This window comes from Heteronotia binoei, chromosome 2 (assembly GCF_032191835.1).
Source record: "Heteronotia binoei isolate CCM8104 ecotype False Entrance Well chromosome 2, APGP_CSIRO_Hbin_v1, whole genome shotgun sequence".
In the NCBI taxonomy this organism is placed as follows: domain Eukaryota; kingdom Metazoa; phylum Chordata; class Lepidosauria; order Squamata; family Gekkonidae; genus Heteronotia; species Heteronotia binoei.
Genome location: NC_083224.1, coordinates 170,912,747 through 170,931,588, shown reverse-complemented (window position 1 = coordinate 170,931,588; position 18,842 = coordinate 170,912,747). Strand labels below are relative to the sequence as shown.

The following is an 18,842-nucleotide window of genomic DNA, read 5'->3' as shown; positions in this document are numbered from 1 at the left end:
TACCTTCAACAGACTTACTTCAATTCCTACTCAAGACTATACAACAGGGCTTACTCCTAGCAAAGTGTTCTAGTACTGTTCCAATTCTGTTGAATGTTTGCACTTGTAAGGAGCAGCTGTAAATATCCTCAAAACACCCTCCACGTTTCAAAAGGATTGGACCAGGGGGTCTAATTCTATGAGCCCCCAAAGAAGCTGTCCCTATCCTTCATTATTTCCAATGGAGGAGAGCATTTAAAAGGTGTGCAGTCCCTTTAAATGTGGAGCCCAGAACTCCCTTGGGAGTCCAATTATGCTTGTCACAACCTTGCTCCCGGCCCCAACCCCAAAGTCTCCTGGTTCCACCCCCAAAGTCCGCAAATGTTTCTTGAATTGGACTTGGCAACCCTATTCTAGGATAAAATGGGGCAAAACCTTTTTTTTATCTGCTCCTATTGAAAACTCCTGCATCCTCACGAGGGACGGAGCAGATCCTCTCCCCCGCCCCCCCCCTTCCAGGGCAATGAGCTCGGGGCGGGTGGGAGGTGTGGATAGTGACGGACACTGGCAGGGTCCAATAGGACGTCTGCCGCGGCGCCGCAGGTTGCCGTCATCGATATGCTGGGTGCTCGGCTTCCTTCCCCTGCGAAGAGTGCCGAGTGATCGATGGAGCTGCAGCTGACGACGACGGCGATTCATCCTCGGTGCACCGGCCATTTCCGTGCCAGGTCTGAACGGGAATTAGGTGAGGAGGGCTTTGGGTGGAAGGGAACCGAAGAGGGAGAGGCGTAGACGTCTCGTGAAGACAGACCCTAGAATAGGAAAGGGGGTGGGGAGGTAGGGAAGGGACATGGAGTGAGAGGAAAGATGGGAAGGAGGGGATGCCCTGTGGAGAGGAGGCCGGGAAGGGGGGATCGCTGGGGAAAGGCAGAGCTGTTGGAGGATCCGGTGGAAGCTCGTGGCCAGGGTGTGCTGAAGTGATGCTGAAAGGCCTCTGGATAGGTGAAGGGCTGGGGGTTAGGGTGGGAAGGCCCGCGGGTTAGGCTGGGGAATGGCAGGGTCCCCTGGGCCCAGTCCTGCCCCATTAGGCGAGACAGGCAAGGGCAGGATGGCAACTTTCGCACTGGACCTTTAATCCTGGTTTAGCCCTGTCCCCAAAGTGACAATCAGAGAAACCAACTCTATGATTTTAGTGTAGAAGTTCACCTTGGGGACAGGGCTAAACCAGGATTAAAAGTCTGGTGTGAAATTGGTCTCAGACATCGCCTACAAGGCGGACCTGCTTTAAACAAATTGAATAATGTTTTGATTGCACTTTTAAAACATATCCCCGCCACTTCTAGCCAAAAGTATTAGTATGGAGATAAAGAAACACTCCCCAGCTCTTTAAAAGCTGTGCAGACAGGTAAAGCTTTAAAAACCCAAAATAGATTTGATCCTGATTAAAGCAAAGGGGGTCATGGGAGTCGGGTTTGAGAAGAAGGGCTTTGAAAATACTTTGAGAAGCTGGGGAGGAAGACGGGGTTGTCGAAAGAAGGAAGTGAGAAGAAAGAGAAGGGTAAGGCTTGGGGTCAGGGAAGTAGGGAATGGGAGCGGTGGGGGGAGACTGTGGAGGCAGGGGGTTATTGGGAAATGCATTCTAGGTGCCTTAAAAAGAAGTTGAATTAGGGCTGTGGTGAAAGGGGGGGGGAATAAAGGTTTGGGAAGGGCCACCAAGTCCTGATGTGGTGCAAGGAAAGATTGGTTTCCAGTTACTTGCATTTTCAGAAAGATTCTAAGTTTTGAAAGCTCACATATACAGGTTAGGGCGTGTTGGTAGTCCTGGAAATTGTATGTGGTCTTTGGCCTGGGGCTTGTGATCTTGGAAGAGAGCTGTGCCTAACATTTGTGCTCTCAAGAGGAGTGATCTGTTTTTGCGATATAATGGTGCCTTTGCTCTCTTACCTGGGAGAATGCTGGAGTTGTTCCAAAGACATCTGAAGTGCCTACTGAACCAGTAATATTGTATTTCATCTATTGGGAACAGAAGCGGAAGATGGCTGGAGGCTGAATATAAAGCTACAAACTGAACTCTGAATTTGACCTTAGGTTACTGTGCCAAGCCATTATAGGTCAACAGGCTTTAACAAAAAACAATCTATGTAGTTCAACAGAAGATATCACTTGTAAACTATAAATCTTTCTGGAATTATTTTCAGAAATGTCATTAACAAAATCCAATAAATGCAGTTCTTATCTAAACTGCTTGTGTCTACACTGAATTAAGGTTGTACTGAAACAGTTCTTGATTTTTTGAGGTCATAGAAATAGATTTCAAAATTTCTCGCTGCTATTCTTTTGAACATGAGTACCAGTCATTAGAATGATTTCAACCCATGCTGTCATGAAAGTGTTTACTGGGTGATCTTGTTGTTCAATCACTGCCTCTCTCTGCCTAATTTAACTCACATTTTGTGTCTCTATTGGGGAGAAAATGCTGTTCCTGAACTTGTGGGGGAGGAGAAGTTAACCCCCCCTTAACTTTTCCCCAGTGATATAATACTCTCCGATAATGAAGATGAATGTTTTGAAAAGTTATTTTGGCTTTTTAAAGCTTTATCTGCCTACGCTGAAGGCTTTTGAAGATCTGGGAAGTGTACTAATACTCTGGCTAGAAGGAGGGGTATGTTTTAAAAGTGCAATCGAAATGTTATTTTTGAAGAAGATATTGGATTTATATCCCACCCTCCACTCCGAAGAGTCTCAGAGTGGCTCACAATCTCCTTTACCTTCCTCCCCCACAACAGACACCCTGTGAGGTGGGTGGGTCTGGAGAGGGCTGTGCCAGAGCTATGGCTGACCCAAGGCCATGCTAGCAGGTGCAAGTGGAGGAATGGGAAATCAAACCCAGTTCTCCCAGATAAGAGTCCGCACACTTAACCACTACACCAAGCTGGCTCTCCAGTGTTACTATTGAGTGTTACTATTGACACAAAACTGAATATAGAGTAATATAAGAAGGGATACACCACTGTTTAAAAACTACCAAGAATCTTTTTGTATTTATGTTCTATATATACTGTATCAGCCGGACCAAGGCATCACTACTGGCATGCAACCAGTTTTGAAGTGTTAAGTCTTTACATGGTGGCTGAAAGCAGGCTAAATGGTGTGTGTGTTTTAAGCAGCATCTCTTCACCCTTTCTCCTCCTAGGTGTTGACTTCTCCCTCCCTCTTCTCATTGGGCAAGTAACACCTGTGTGAAAATATGCCCCCAAAATTCAAGCGCCACCTCAATGATGATGATGTTACTGGGTCAGTGAAAAGTGAGAGGGTGAGTGCCTTAAACTTTCTTGGCCTGGTTTAAGTGTGCTGGGTCATCCAGTCAGAGGACATTTTGAGGTTTTGGAGTATATATTTTGTTTTTATGTCATGCATTTAAAACATTTGTATGCTCCCTTTCCATCTAGTCATGGTCCACAAGGCAGCAAACATAAAAAATTTAAGCAATTTAAAATACAACCAAAACAGGGCCTTTGAGGGTGACTAGAGTGGGCAGGTAGGTTTGTATGGGAAAAGGTGGTCCTTAAAGTATGTTGGTCCCAGGCCGTACAGGGCTTTAAAGGTCAATAACAGCATGTTGGTAAAGTTGTTCATGTCTTGGGAAGTTGCATGGTAGCCCTATATAAGTTGCACTGAGCTTCCCAGAGAATCAGCAGGATATAAGCGAAGTTTGACTGATGGACACCTGTGCACTTGGGAAGCCTGAAAGGAGTATTTATCTCCTGGGATAACCTAAGCATTTCTGGCTCTTCAGTTCATTCTCATGTCCCAGCATCTAGATACTATACAAGTAAGAGAGATGAAAGAGGCAATGCACATAGTCACAATAGACCAGTAATAGTTTTCTCCATATGGGAAGGAAGGCCACAGAACTGTCAGGATTGTATTTCCCAGCTTTGACATCACTACTACCCCATCCTGGCCAGAGAAACCAGCATGGTTGTTGTGTAACATGCTCTCTTTCCCTAGAAAAGGGCTCAGAGGGAAGGAGGGGGCAGTATCATTTGTTCAGAGATGGCCATTCTCTTGGCCCTGGCAAGTGGCTGAGTGCACTGCTGCTCTTAGAGTTTGTCTAGAAATCATTACACAGCTATGCCTGTGCCTTAAGTTTGAGATCACCCAAAGGTTTGTGGGTTTTTAAACTAACAAACCAGGTATAATTTGTGGAAATTTCCTCACCGATACATTCTGTGAAACTACATTGAAGGGACTGTTAGTATCCAGGGCTTTTTTTTTTTTAGCAGGAATGCAGTTCTGGCTGGCTTGGTGTCAGGGGGTGCAGCCTAATATGCAAATGAGCTCCTGCTGGGCTTTTTTCTACAAAAAGCCCTGTGTGAAACAATGGTGATTTCAAGGGTGTGGCCTAATATGCAAATGAGTTCCTGCTGGGCTTTTTCTACCGAAAAAAGCCCAGTTAGTATTTCATGGCCTGGATTATTAAAGTAAAAAGTTCTTTCCATGCATAGTTTACTAATGAGAGATAACGGAGAATTCTTGCAGTAATAATTAGAACACATACATAAAGCTGCCATCTAGTTGAGTGAGTCTGTTGGTCTTTCAAGATCAGTATTATCTCCGGCAGCAGCTCTCCAGGGTGTTGCATAGGTCCTTCCATCACTCACTTGTTGGTCCTTTTAACTGGAAATTTTGAGGACTGAACCTGTGACCTTCTGCTTGCCAAGCAAATGCTGTACCACTGAGCCACAACCACAAGCTGCAGAGTCTAAAAATTAATACCAATTGTCAATTTTAAGCTGGATCTTGCGCACAAAGGATCATAGAGTAGGGGATGGTACAAGAGTTTTACGTCTCACCTAAATTTCATTTAAGAAAGAGCCTTACTTGTGGATATGCTAGTAAGGAACCACCTTAACCCTCAAAATAAGAATGCTTGAGATTGGCACTTTAATATTCTTAATATTTTATTTAATATCCTTGAGTAATTAGGGTGTGGAAACAGATCTTGTCCTATTCATCTATATAAGCCTTTGATCGATGTCACATTAGTTTTATAGCTGAGGAATTGAGAAGAGCCTTACCCAGGAAGCGGGTTTGTAACTAAAGTGTAGTTTAGAAGTCTCTGAAATGCAGCACTTTTTCTATGGAACACTGCTATTCCAAACCAAAAAAAGCTAAACAGGTTAAACTGAATATGTACTATATTACCCTGTGTTGGTGTTAGGTTGCGACCAAACAACATGAGAAGCTGGAACTTCTCTCAGCTGTGCACACAACAAAAAGAAAAACGAAGTAATTAAATTGGAATAGTACCTCCATGGGTCAGTAACAACTCAGTGTTTGCCATAGTTTTCTGAGTGCTAGGAGGATTATCTCCAGAAAGCTGTGCTTCTAATCTAAACCATACCTCCAGCACAATCCTTATATTTCTTTATAGAGGAGGATTTATGTTGACCACTCTCTCTCCCAGTTTGTGTAACATAGGTGTTTCTGTGTGTCATCTTTTTCATGGAGCATGTTAACTTCATTTATCATACAATGTCACCCCACGGTGATGGATTGTCCTACCTGACAAAACATTTTCATTCTCATCTTGGAGTATATTTATGCAAGCAACAGTGACAGGGAAATGCTGTCATGAGGTAGCATTGCTTTGTTGTCTGAGATACGTGAACCTTTTGTATTTGCAGAGAAACCTCTTGGAGGAAGATTCAGATGAAGAGGAGGACTTTTTCTTGTAAGTATCCCCAAGACTGGAGCAAGAACTAGTTCATTCAGTAGGATGGATCACTACGGAGTGATCCTCCAGTCCCTGGTACCAAGTCTTTTGTTGATCTTTTATTGACCTTGCTCACTTAGTTGATCTTTTATTGACCTTGCTCACTGAGTAATAGGAAGCAGAGAGTGAGTATAAATGGGCAGTCTTCGCAGTGGAGGACGGTAAGCAGTGGGGTGCCGCAGGGCTCGGTACTGGGTCCCATGCTCTTTAACTTGTTCATAAATGATTTAGAGTTGAGAGTGAGCAGTGAAGTGGCCAAGTTTGCGGATGACACAAAATTGTTCAGGGTAGTGAGAACCAGAGAGGATTGTGAGGAACTCCAAAGGGATCTGTTGAGGCTGGGTGAGTGGGCGTCAACGTGGCAGATGCGGTTCAATGTGGCCAAGTGCAAAGTAATGCACATTGGGGCCAAGAATCCCAGCTACAAATACAAGTTGATGGAGTGTGAACTGGCAGAGACTGACCATGAGAAAGATCTTGGGGTCGTGGTAGATAATTCACTGAAAATGTCAAGACAGTGTGCGTTTGCAATAAAAAAAGGCCAACGCCATGCTGGGAATTATTAGGAAGGGAATTGAAAACAAATCAGACAGTATCATAATGCCCCTGTATAAATCGATGGTGCGGTCTCATTTGGAGTACTGTGTGCAGTTCTGGTTGCTGTACCTCAAAAAGGATATTATAGCATTGGAGAAAGTCCAGAAAAGGGCAACTAGAATGATTAAAGGGCTGGAACACTTTCCCTATGAAGAAAGGTTGAAACGCTTAGGGCTCTTTAGCTTGGAGAAACGTCGACTGTGGGGTGACATGATAGAGGTTTACAAGATAATGCATGGGATGGAGAAAGTAGAGAAAGAAATACTTTTCTCCCTTTCTCACAATACAAGAACTTGTGGGCATTCCATGAAATTGCTGAGCAGAAAGGTTAAAACGGATAAAAGGAAGTACTTCTTCACCCAAACGGTGATTAACATGTGGAATTCACTGCCATAGGAGGTGGTGGCGGCCACAAGCATAGCCACCTTCAAGAGGAGGTTAGATAAAAATATGGAGCACAGGTCCATCAGTGGCTATTAGCCACAGTGTGTGTGTGTGTGTGTGTGTGTGTGTATATATATATATATTTGGCCACTGTGTGACACAGAATGTTGGACTGGATGGGCCATTGGCCTGATCTAACATGGCTTCTCTTATGTTCTTATGTTCTTAAAACAGCACCAGGGACTTGTCTCCAAAATTCAATGGAATTTGTGCATAATCCACCGTAAGCAGCAGGAAATATGAATTTTTCAGTGCAAAACTGAGGAATCTGAAGCAGGAGAAAGATGGGATAATTGCTATTCCCACTAGTCCACTTTGTGCTATTCCTATCTTGTACATAATTTTCAAAGTCCAGATATCTGTCTCTAAATCAGCCATACAGGTTGCCAATCAAATAAATAAGAAATGCTCCTAAGTTTAATCTAATGACAATCTTATATCCTGTGTCATCTCTTTGTAGGAGAGGTCCATCTGGTCCAAGGTTTGGACCCAAAAACGACAAGATCAGGCAGTAAGTATCTTGTGGCATATTGTCATATTTCCAGTTTGTATAAAACCACCTCAGACTTCCAGTCATGGTTTTCACAGTATTGGTGTGGAATCTAAGAATGCACCATTTTGAAGATTTGAGAAAGCGGATCCCATTTTCAACAACCATAGAATGGCCAAGTAAATGTTCCTAATGGCTTGGATCCTGTGATCTGTCAGCAGAAGGCTCTGACAGTTGCTGAGGTCTCTGACTATACCCTCCCCCCATCAGACTTTGCGAATCTCAGAAAAAACTATTCCTCCTGCGTGATTGAAAAAAAAAAATAATAACCGGAAGCAATTTTCTCCTCAGCTGCAGCCTCCTGACTCATATAACTACACATGGGTTCTGTGATCCTGGGGGTAAACTTTCCAGAGGTCAGGGAAAGACTGTGATGAGGAGAGGTGAAAGCTAGAAAGATTAGCAGTCCTTGAGTGGGCCTCTTGGGGGCCTTGTGCTGTATCCATGACAGTGTTCAAAAGGCTGTTGCTATTGGGTGCTAGATGCCCCTTTCCTCCATCTGACACAAGATTCATAGGACCCTTTTGAATAGGTTCAAAGCAGCTGACCAATTGGAAGCAATTAAAATGTCACCATCAATTACCAGCTGCGCCAGAACAATAGAGAAGTCAAAACAACTCTAGGAATAATTGCTGCTAATAGGTTTTAAGGTCTGATGCTTGATGAAATCCAAAGAATTCCTTCAATGAAGAGGAAATACACCTCATCTCACTCCCACAGACCAGTTCAGTTTGGCTGCTTAAATCCAATGGTGGTTTGATGTTTCAGTTTATTATTATTACGGTCCATGGCCAGCATAGATCAAAACAAACTAATTTACATAAAATACAGAAAGTGCACAGCCAATGGGAGTATTATAGTACAAATACAACGACTTAAGAAGGAGGTATTTAAGGGGAGAGAGGACCTTATAGCATTCTTGACAGGGGGAGGGGGGAGAAAATAAAAGAAGAAGAATGCAAAGCCGAAGGGACATTTTTATCACTCCTTTGTGTGGTCTTCGCAAATTCTAAAGGCTGCAGCCAAAAATCTGGAGCAAGCGAGTTTGATGTCTCTCTTGCACAGTACATGGCTATAGATCCTGAAGAAATAGATCACCTTTCTTAAGTGGTGCTTCTCCTGTGTGCAGCCTTTTTAGACTAGGACTTTGGAGACGTGTCCTTGTGGCATGTGCCTTCATGGACTGGAAGACTGTGTCCTGCGATCCTATTAGAATTGGGGAAGCTGATGTACTTAGTCAGTCTCTTAGTAATCATTGTCAGTGACCATAATCCTCCCCCAGATCTGCACATTTTCATTATAAAGGGTCCTTAAAAAGAGCTCAGAACTGGTAGTGGCTGTTAGTAGTGCTTCCTACTGCCTTTTTTTTAATGAGAAAGAAATGACTTGCTTTCTAGATCAGAGATCAGCTGGTGGTTGGGGAAGTGTATTTGTTCCTTGCATGAAAAGCAAGTGAGAAACATGCTAACAATAAAGCAATATCCGAAAACTGGATGTAAGCTCTAACTCCAGAATATATGGGATTGCTGAAGTCATGAATGGGGTTTCCTTCTGCCTTTTGTTTTTGGTATGCCTTGAAGGACAAATTCTTGTAATTGTCTGCTATGCCAAGACAGCGGATGAAGAGAATTGAGTCTTCTTTACGCTCTATCGGCTCTGGCTATGGGAGGCTGTAGGAGTGATGGGTTAGGTGTCTGGTAGCTCTGTGATCCATGTATGGCATTCTCTTTTCTCTGACACAGTTAGCTGAACAACATGGTACTTACCAAAGTGGTCATCTTTCACTTTTCCTGCTAATCTTCTATTTGAAAGCTGCTGGGATACAAGCTGTGTGATTGTTCTGCTGCTCAGTCTGGAGATGCTTTCAGTGTATCAAAAGTTTTTGACACCTGGGAATGTATCTGGCTCCCCCCTGTAAGCACGCTTACCTTACTGGGTCAGATTCTGTTTCCAACAGCAGCCAATCAGATGCCTGTGGAAGCTTGCAAGTTGGCTATGGTGGAGTACCATTGATGCTTGGGTGTATATAATGCCTCTACTAATACCGCTCATGTAGGTCATCCTGTGTGAATTTCTGTCTTCTCCTGTTCTCAGTTCTTCTAAGCTAACAGTCTTCAGCCTTTCTCATAGTGAGTTTAAATATGGGTTTCTGCGGTGTAACTTATTTCTATTGCTGTACAGCATAACCTTGGTGAATGTCTACACATAACAGCATGTTTTTACATGGGTGTTGAGAGATGTGGTTACTTACTAGTAGCTGGGTGTCTTTGCCTTTCCCTTGTAAAATAGGGATCTCTCAGTTGTAACTTTTGCTTACAACAGATATCAGGGAAGAAGCTTGGTATACCCTGCCTGTAATAGAGATGTCCATCCCTCTCTCTCCTTCCTGCTTTGTGCTGGGATCAGAGGATCCCCAGTGGTCGGCTAGGTGATGGTACAGCTAGAGTGCTGTTTCCAAAGATTGCATTGGGACAGATTGTGGAGAGAGATGGAAGCAGAGTGGCTTATGAAGAATTAGGGACTTGGACCTTGTATCCTTAGGCCGTACCAAAATAGGGTGCTGTTTGCATAGGTCAGAGGTAGCCTGTTTAGTCACCTTTTTGATTTGGCAGTGCAGTGCTCAACCTGGCAGGAAGATACTTACCTGGTTGTGTATCATCCAAACAAAGGGCAACGCCCAAGGGAAGGCACCTGATTAAAGTGCCACTGACCTCATTTGCCAGTGTTTTCTTGTCCATCCTTGTCAAAACAAGTAAAGAGATGAGAATCTCGAAGGGGGAGAACAGAGTGTGCAAGTGAAAGATTCTTAGCTGGGCTTTTAATTGTTTTCACTTGCATTCCTGACTGTAATTGCCTTGGAAATTTGGCAGCAGAGAGAGCCAGAAGTAAAACAGCACAGTGGCCTTTTGCTGACTCCCAGTAAATAACACTTTTTTGGGAAAACAATTTTAACGTGCATATTTTTAATGTCGAGGTGTGTTCTCAGACTGAAGCAGATACTAGTGACACAAGCAGTGTTATTGTTTGCAAACATAGTGGTGGGGAAAACTTGGCCTATCACATCCTTTATTGTAAATCTGACGGCGGCGGGGGGAAAGGACTTGCTTACATGTTTGTCACTGTGGTTGTAACTTAAATATTTTGTTAGGTATTTGCACAGACATTAATGGCTCCTTGTAGGGCAGTTCCTTCCCACAGGCTTGTCACTATGCTCTGATCTATTACTCCAGCTGTCAAATGCACATTTATTTCAGCTGGCGCATTAGTTGAGGGACAGCAAATCAGTACAGTGCGAATAATGCATAAATACGCCAGTGCTGGCTGCCTTTGCGTATATTTTCACGATCTAGAGGAGTGAATATTATTTTCTTCCTGGATATCCCTACTGGCTTATATAAGAAAGTCTGAATGCAGCCAAAAATACATTTTTAAAATCCATTTTAATGGAAGTAAGTGAACACTGGATGGACCCAGCCTTGCCAGCTTTTCTGCATATAAAGCTCCTGGAAGGCTACTGGGAGTGTGGGGGTGGATGTGCTTTCAGAGCCAGGACTTTCTTTTCTGATTTGCTTATCCCTCCTCCCCACACCCTTCTCTGAACTGAATTGTCCTCAGGAGGGAGAGAGAACATTCCAAGATGAGCAGTAACAGGAAGAAGACACCCTAAATACCAGAAGAGCTTCCTGTCATTTGGGCACTGGAAGTTAATTTCAGTCTTAGTTGTGTGGCTAATGGGTACGGTTTGTTGCCACATTATTTTTTTTGTTGCCCTTTGTTAAACTCCCTTAACACTCATTTGACTCTTGCTTTGAATATTGCAATTGGGATTCCTGTTAAAATGGAAGGGAGTTAATTCATTCAAGCCTTCAAACCACTAGAATAATGAATATTGAGCTGGGTTTCTAGAGGTTTTAAAGTATCTGTACAAGTCTGAAATAAGCTGCCACCTCATGTTTGCTCCCAGTCCCACCAAAAGTGATGGAATAAACTTATGGAGGCCTTGTTAGACGTGTTGTTTCAGCCTAATTCTTACTAAGGTGGGGAAATCTGTGTCTGCACTGTACCAATTATTGTGTTTATTGATGTGAAATTTTTCTCTTTGTCAACTCTCTCGCCCCATGAATAATTTTATAAACTTTTTTGTGATTCCTTTTAAAGTGCATTAAGAATGATCTAGTAGCAGAGGGGGACGATCCAGGAGATGATCTTAATCTTGAACTTTGGATTGAACACCATTGCACCATAGAACTTCTGTGTCCCATCTTCTGAAATGCTCTGAACTGCTATTAATTGCTTGTAGTGCTTGCTATCACTGATGATACATTATTTATAATGGTTTTTGTTTCATCCAGTGTCCAAAACCAAGTTGATGAAGTCATTGATGTCATGCAAGAAAACATTACCAAGGTGATAGAAAGGGGAGAGCGCCTGGACGACTTGCAGGATAAGTCAGGTAGGGATGTTCTCTTGAGCTCCTTCTCTCTTCCAGTCGTGGGACAGGATTCTGAGGAGCTAGATAGGAATGTTTAGCATTCCTGGATTGGCACTCTTGGGCTCCTTCTCCCTTCGAGTCTTGAGATAGGATTCTGAGGAACATGGCAGGAGCCCTCTATGGCAGGGGTGGCCAACGGTAGCTCTCCAGATATTTTTTTCCTACAACTCACATCAGCCCCAGCCATTGGCCATGCTGGCTGGGGCTGATGGGAGTTGTAGGCAAAAAAACATCTGGAGAGCTACCGTTGGCCACCCCTGCTCTATGGCATCTTCTCCCCACCACCCCACCAGATTTATTTACTGGGATGGTGCTTAAACCTGATGCTGACTTCTAACATTTCCTACTAGAGCAGTGGTCCCCAACCTTTTTGGCAACAGGGGCTGGCCCACCGTAGCCCCAGGGCCAGCAGGGTGGGGGCACCGAATTCGGCCTCGGCATCTCCCCCCAGCCCGTGGCACCGCAAAGCCTCGCCGCCCTGCAGTGCCTCCTCCTCCCTCCGTTTTTACAATGTTAAGGCTGGGGAAGGGGCCATGAAGTGCCTTCTGGGCTCTATAAGGGCTGACCCCCCACCCATGCCGATCAGCTGATTGGCAGGAAAACCATGGCAACAGTGGCCAGCTGAAAAGCCATGCTGCCCTTGCCTCCTTTCCACTTCCTTCCCCTGCCCAGAAAGAAAGCGGGAAGGAGGCAAGGGCAGTACGGCTTTTTCAGCTGGCCGCTGCTGCTGCAGTTTCTCAGCGGTTTCCCCGCTGATCAGCAGGGGTGGGTGTCGGCCTTTACAGAGCCCAGAAGGCGCTTCACGGCCCCTTCCCCAGCCTTAACATAAAATGGAGGGAGGAGGAGGTGACGCTGCCGGGGGTGGGCAGTGAGGCTTCGTGGTGCTGCGGGGGGCGGCGAGGTTGTGTGGCACCGTGAGGGGGGCGGCGAGGCTTTGCGGCCTGGTTACTAACAGACCGTGACCCCGGTCCATGGCCTGGGGGTTGAGGACCCTTGTACTAGAGTCTAGTAAGTAAGTAAGTAAAATTTTATTTGTATCCCGCCCTCCCCCGCCGAAGCAGGCTCAGGGCGGCTAACAACACAATGACCAATGGTACATTATAAATAGAACAGTAATAAACAACCCAATGACCAATGGCACATTAATAAAACAATTACATTAAGAACATTAAAATTGAGCATTAATTTAACCTTAAAAACCAGTTAGTGCATTAATTAAAGCAAACCATAACATTATCATTGACGCTATAGGAACTAGGAACTCTGTTTTTCCAGCTCTGATTGTGCAATGTATCCTCACCAAAAGCATTTTAAAGGTATATATTGCACAAAATAAGAAAATAGATCAGTGTTATGTGGTCCATTTGATTGTATTTCAGGCATTGAATTTTGGATGCCTTTTAGGGTACATACACAAACTCTGGTGGTACCTTGTTATTTACAGTAATGCAATTTTAGATGTTTTAGGCCATGTAGCTATTTGCCAACAGGTAACAGATCAGATGGAGTACCACTTCCAGAGGTTGAAGTACATATAAGAATGTTTTTCCAAGGGGGCTCCTACCACATTTTCTTGAGACAAGCTGCCTCCTACTTCTCTTCACTTAGTGTTCTAGTAGCACAAGGCTCAAGCTGCCTACTGTTGCGGGAGACTGGCAGTGATTTGTCACACAGTACCCGATCAGATTTTGGAGTTTCATTGAACAGAGGAAGATGTAGGGAAAAGAAAGCGGTGTGAAGAACAAAGTTTCAAAATGATAGCAAATGCTTGTCTTCAGCATGCCCCTGGTGCCATCCAGTTCTGGCCCCTCTGCCAGTGTATGCCAGTGCTAAGGTTCTGCTGGTGTAGTACTCCACGATATTCTTGAGATGGCATCTGTTAATCATTTATGTAACCACAGGATCTGGCTGTATTCCTTGTTAGGGAAATAGATCATCTGAAGTTGGCACAGTCCTGCAAGTAAACGTATGATTGGCTTTTGCTTTAAAAAAAATCAGAACAGAGTTGCAGCAAGCTTCTGGATTTGTAAAATGTTAACTGTTTCTCTCTGATTTGTGATTTCTCTAATGTAGAGAGTTTGTCGGATAATGCAACAGCTTTTAGCAGCCGATCTAAACAGCTCCGAAGACAAATGTGGTGGCGCGGCTGCAAGGTGAGGTGTGGACAGGGGAATTCCTTTTGTGAGGCAATGTTACTGAAGGCAACATTACTACGGGTGAACCTGGGACACTGCTCACTCAGGAATTACACTGCTGTGGCCCTCTGCATTTACTGAAATAATTAAGGGACTGAATTTTCTCCTAGGAGACCATGCTCTGCTTTTTATAATGTGCTTGAATCCAAGCAGGTTCTTGAATCCAAGCAGGTTCTTTTACTTGCTCATTTGCTCAGTGTCTTAAAGCCAAGCTGCATCACCTTCATAGTTGGTATATGTTTGCAGCATCATAGTTGACTAGGGATTAGAACTCACCCTACTGTACTGCAAATCAGTGCATTCTTTATTTTGCAACTTCACATCATTGTGCATCTCTACTTGCAAATTGGGATCAGTAGCCTGGCTGCCTGGTCTTGCAGAGTGATTAAGGACCAAACTAGATGATACTTGTGATACAAGTTGGACTGGTGCCCTGATCTGACTTGCAGACACAAGGGGCATCAGGAAACTAACATTCCCAAGTGGGCCAGGGCCCGATTCACAAGGGAAGGGAGGGATTAAGGGATTTCCTCCTGTGCTTGTTTGCTCTGCTGTGGGGACCTGCATTCCACAGTGAGTACGTGTACAGCCTCATGGCCCTTTCCACTCTATTAAACAGCACAGGAGGGAAGGCTGCTGTACTCATGAGGTGAGTTGGCATGCTTGGGAACATCAGTTTGCTGATGTCATGTGTCTGTGAGTCTGTTGTGTTGCACGTATCATCTAGTTTGGCCAAAGAGAATGATCTAGGATGTTGTCAGTTCATATCTCATTCCTGGTCTGCAGTAATGGGGGAAATAATATTGGCCTTTCTTACAGAGGTGTTTTAATGGTTAGTCTGACTGAAAGCTATGTGAACCTCAATGAATAATGAGAGCACTGTACTCTTTTGCTCTTCTTTCTGCAGATGAAAGCCATTGTGGCTCTGGTTGCTGTTGCAGTTCTTCTAGTCATTATTGGTGAGTGAATTCTATTGTTGAGGGAGTACATTACATTGAATGCTCTCTTTGTAGCTAGATAACTTCTTTGAGGACACCACATGTCAAATAGCCCCAGCCTGTTCAAGTGGACATCCTTGGTTTTGCTCTCTTGAAGAAAACCTGTATAGCCCTTCAATTCTTGCTCTTTGACATCATTGAGGACTGTACCGCTGGGCTGTTGGGAGTCCACAGAGTTGAAAGGGCCCTCAGAAGCAATCTACACCAACTACTTTGCTGCTCAATTCAAGAACAGGCAGCTTACCAAGAGATCTCCCACTCAGGCCTGACTTAGCTTCAGTGAAGTTGCTGCATCACAAGCCTTTTGCCATGCGAATTTACAAGTTTAGGGTTTATTTGCATTATAAAAAGTGCTAATAAAGGAAATTGCTGTGTGTGAGTTTAGGGTTTGCCAAAAAGTCCACTTTACCCAGTGGCATCCCTTTAGTTTTAGAGGATTGTGGGTCTGAATTGAGTCTTTTTAAAATCAGCAGACATGAGCTGATATATACTTTTAAGGCCTGCCTTGATTGTCTTGGATCATCTCCTTGTGACCAGCAAAAGCCAGGTTATACAAAATCAGTCCAATATGCAGTTTTTCTTACATTACAATCCTATGAGGCCCACTGATTAAATGTAATGTAGTCCCTCAATAGTGGATTTCAGCCTCAGTTTGCATAATTTATTTAGGTTGCAGAATTCACTGGTGTCTGCAACAGAATTTGGGTTCTGTTGGTGCACCATGCAGGATTGGGTTGTGTTAATATGCAGAGAGGCACAAGCCTAGAAATAGATTTCAGCTGTGTCTGAGACCTTTCATTTGAGGTGTTTCTTACTCAGTGTCAAATTCCACTCTATTTAGCACTCAGATATGTATTTATATATTAAATGTGGCAGATGGAAACAGATGGCTGAATGAGGGGCAAGGTAGATGTGTGTAAGAAAGGAGTATCAGTGAATACTGTAAAAGAGGGAGTGGAAATCCCCACAGAACCCCAAGTATTCATGGGCTTAGTCTGTTACCTGTTCTCCTGGTTCTCCATTTAAGAATGCAGATTTATTTTGGGGGGTCGTAACTAGGTCTGTTCACTGCACCAGGATGGAATGAACCCACAGGTCAGATGTGACTGATGCATATTCTGTTCCAGTGCAGTAAATAGACTGAGTAGCTTTTCAGAAGCTTTCTGGAGAGGGTTGCATCTGTAGCGTGGCTTTCAGGTAGATAGTCCTAGAGAGACTGGCCGGGAGCGGGGGAGGGTTGGAGAAGGGGTTGGTTATGTGAGAAGATCTCCCCCTTGTTGGTATCTCAGTGGCCAGCTCCATTCTGGAGAGCAACAGGCTTATTGACTTCACTGGACTTTGAAGAGTATAACTGTTTAAAATTGCACTGTGAATGTTTGGCCCAGCTGAAGAAGCATTTGAGACAATGCTCAGGCAGCCTCAAAAGGCCCAAAGCAGCTATAGTGTATGACGTCCTACTGCATAACCATGGAGCACAAACAGTAGGCTTAAGAATGTGCTCTGGGTCTACCTTGTGGAGAATGCTGCACTGCTAGAGAATAATAGTCTTAAAAACAGGGAGCAATTGGTCGGTTGGCAGTTCACGTGTGTTCCTCTGTCTTGTGCAGTTCCCATCATCCTCAAGTACAACACTTGACTGGCTAATGGAGTTTGCTGTGGACGTGGCTTTGGGACGACAGCGAAGCAAGTGGCTGCGTGCTTTCAGTGGAACGCAACATGTATATAGCTTTGAAATGTTTCTTTCCTCGGAGGCAAGTGACCCCTTCTGACGAGGGCGTTCAGAGGACCTGACAAGTCATCCTCTTCCCCCCCCCAGCCAAAAGTTAATGTCCTTGTCAACTTTGAATCTAAAACCTCACCATCCGTCTGTTGAAGGGAAGCCCCATTTGGAACCAGAAACTTGCCCGTTTATTTCTCTCTTTGTTTTTTACATTGTATATATTGCTACCTGCTAATGATGTTATTTATAATTTAAAACTGTTTCGTACCACTGCTTGCAGAGGTCAGTGGTGGGAAGAGTAGGGGGGGTAGGATGAAGAATATAATATCCATATCACTGTTTTAAGAAAACCCTAACGATCCAAGTTGAATGACTGCAAGGATGTCACGTTTTATGTTTTAAAACCAACTTGATTTTGCAAGCGGATTTTCTGTATTTGTTATAAGGGATCCAGAAGCTCCATGTTCTCAGTATTACTGCTTATGAATGTGACCTAAAAAAGCATTCCAGTAAAAACCTATTTTTGACTGTAAGTGTATGACTCCTGATCCGTGATTGGAGCAGTTCTCTTTTGAATGAAGGCGATCCATGATATGTCATCTGTGAGCATATGAAGCCCCAGCTTTTGGCCTGTACAGCTGAAACCTGAACAGCATTAGGGTTTTCTGTTGTCCAGTCATGAAGAGGCATAAAAGTCAATGTGTTGCTGGGTTTCAAAAAACATGTGCAACGGCGTGTTTATGGACATGTTGGGTGTGGTTAAGCAAGTCTTCCTTAACGTCAAGCAACAGAGGAGCCCACTGAGCTGCAGCCATTTGGCACAAAATTGCATATCAGTCTTGTGACAGGAAGAGGAGGAGGCAGAATTCCTGAACATACCGGCGTTAAAAGGAAACGGTTTTGTCTTCCTGACCTGTTCTTCCTCCTTAGTGCGCATACATGCTAATGAAACCAGAGGATGTTGCACCCTTGCTCTCTGAGCTTGCACACTAATAGGTAGGTGTTTCAAAAAGCTATACAACAAAGGGCCCTGTCCTCTGGCTGAAGTGTGCAACTAGTATGGTGCAGTCACTAGTCGAACTGCCTAGTCAGAATATAGGGAGTGCCGCTGCTTCTCAGCTGCAAAACATAAACACCTGGCCTAAGCTCCTAGTACTGTTTCCTGGACTCTGCTCTGCTTACAGGTACTCACCTCCCATCTGTTTGAGGGTAGACTTTGGGATCAATTACAGGAGTCTTCCGCAGCCTCTCATAAATAGTGCCAGTATGTGTGTTTCCTTTTGTGTTAGCCATGAACCATCCATACCAAAAAAGTGGCTAAATAAAAGCAGATCACAAACCACCATTGCATCGCAGAAGCGTTGTCTGGTGGTATTTTTTTTAAAGTAATATGTTAATAATACATATATTCATATACTGAATCCCTTTAAGGTTTTCTGAGAGTGGAGGGATTTCTGCTTGTCAAGGACAGCTTTCGCACTGCCTGTGTCCTGCAGCATCCTGAAACGTGCCCTTCTCTCCCCAAGCAAATCTTGTTCCTGGGTGTAGTGGATCTTGGGAGACATTTCTGGCTGCTGTGGGAGGGGGGAAGGCAAGAACGCTGCATTCCATGTGCGCAAATTCTTCTGCTTGTGAAAAACCTTCCAGAGGGAATCTAAGCCAAAAATTAAACTGAAGCATCAGGAGTACTTAAAACCGGCTATCTGCTTTTATCCCAGTTAGCAAAAAGCACTACCAGTGGTCTTCATACTTTGGTGGACCTTTCTGGACAGCAGAGTTTGACAGCAGTGGAGCAGCACTGGAAAATATCTTCACTATCTGGATATTGCTTGGTTTGTACAAACCAGGGCAGAGATTGGAACCTGAAGAACTCTGCGTAACTCTAAAAATTGCATCTGCCCAAACCAGCAACTGGGGAGTTTGTATAAGCTCTTGCTGTTTATATTGTGGAACTAAGATGGCACCAGCTAGCACTACCAAACTGTGTTGGAGGTAGCAGGACAAGATAATATCAGGATAATACTTATCATGGCTGTGTGATAAGAACTGTAGGCTTGCTAGTATTTGGAGAAATACTACATTCTGCAT

General features: G+C 44.1%; 1 protein-coding gene across 1 annotated transcript; it reads left to right on the top strand.

Moving 5' to 3' along the window:
• Window positions 1-519: 519 nt before the first annotated feature.
• On the top strand, window positions 520-17,287 carry VAMP4 (vesicle associated membrane protein 4). Its single transcript, XM_060232429.1, has 8 exons — window positions 520-724; window positions 3,173-3,292; window positions 5,670-5,716; window positions 7,260-7,310; window positions 11,702-11,802; window positions 13,915-13,994; window positions 14,944-14,995; window positions 16,642-17,287. The coding sequence occupies exons 2-8, from the start codon at window positions 3,227-3,229 to the stop codon at window positions 16,668-16,670; spliced, it is 426 nt and encodes a 141-aa protein (XP_060088412.1). The 5' UTR covers window positions 520-724; window positions 3,173-3,226; the 3' UTR covers window positions 16,671-17,287.
• Window positions 17,288-18,842: the final 1,555 nt, after the last annotated feature.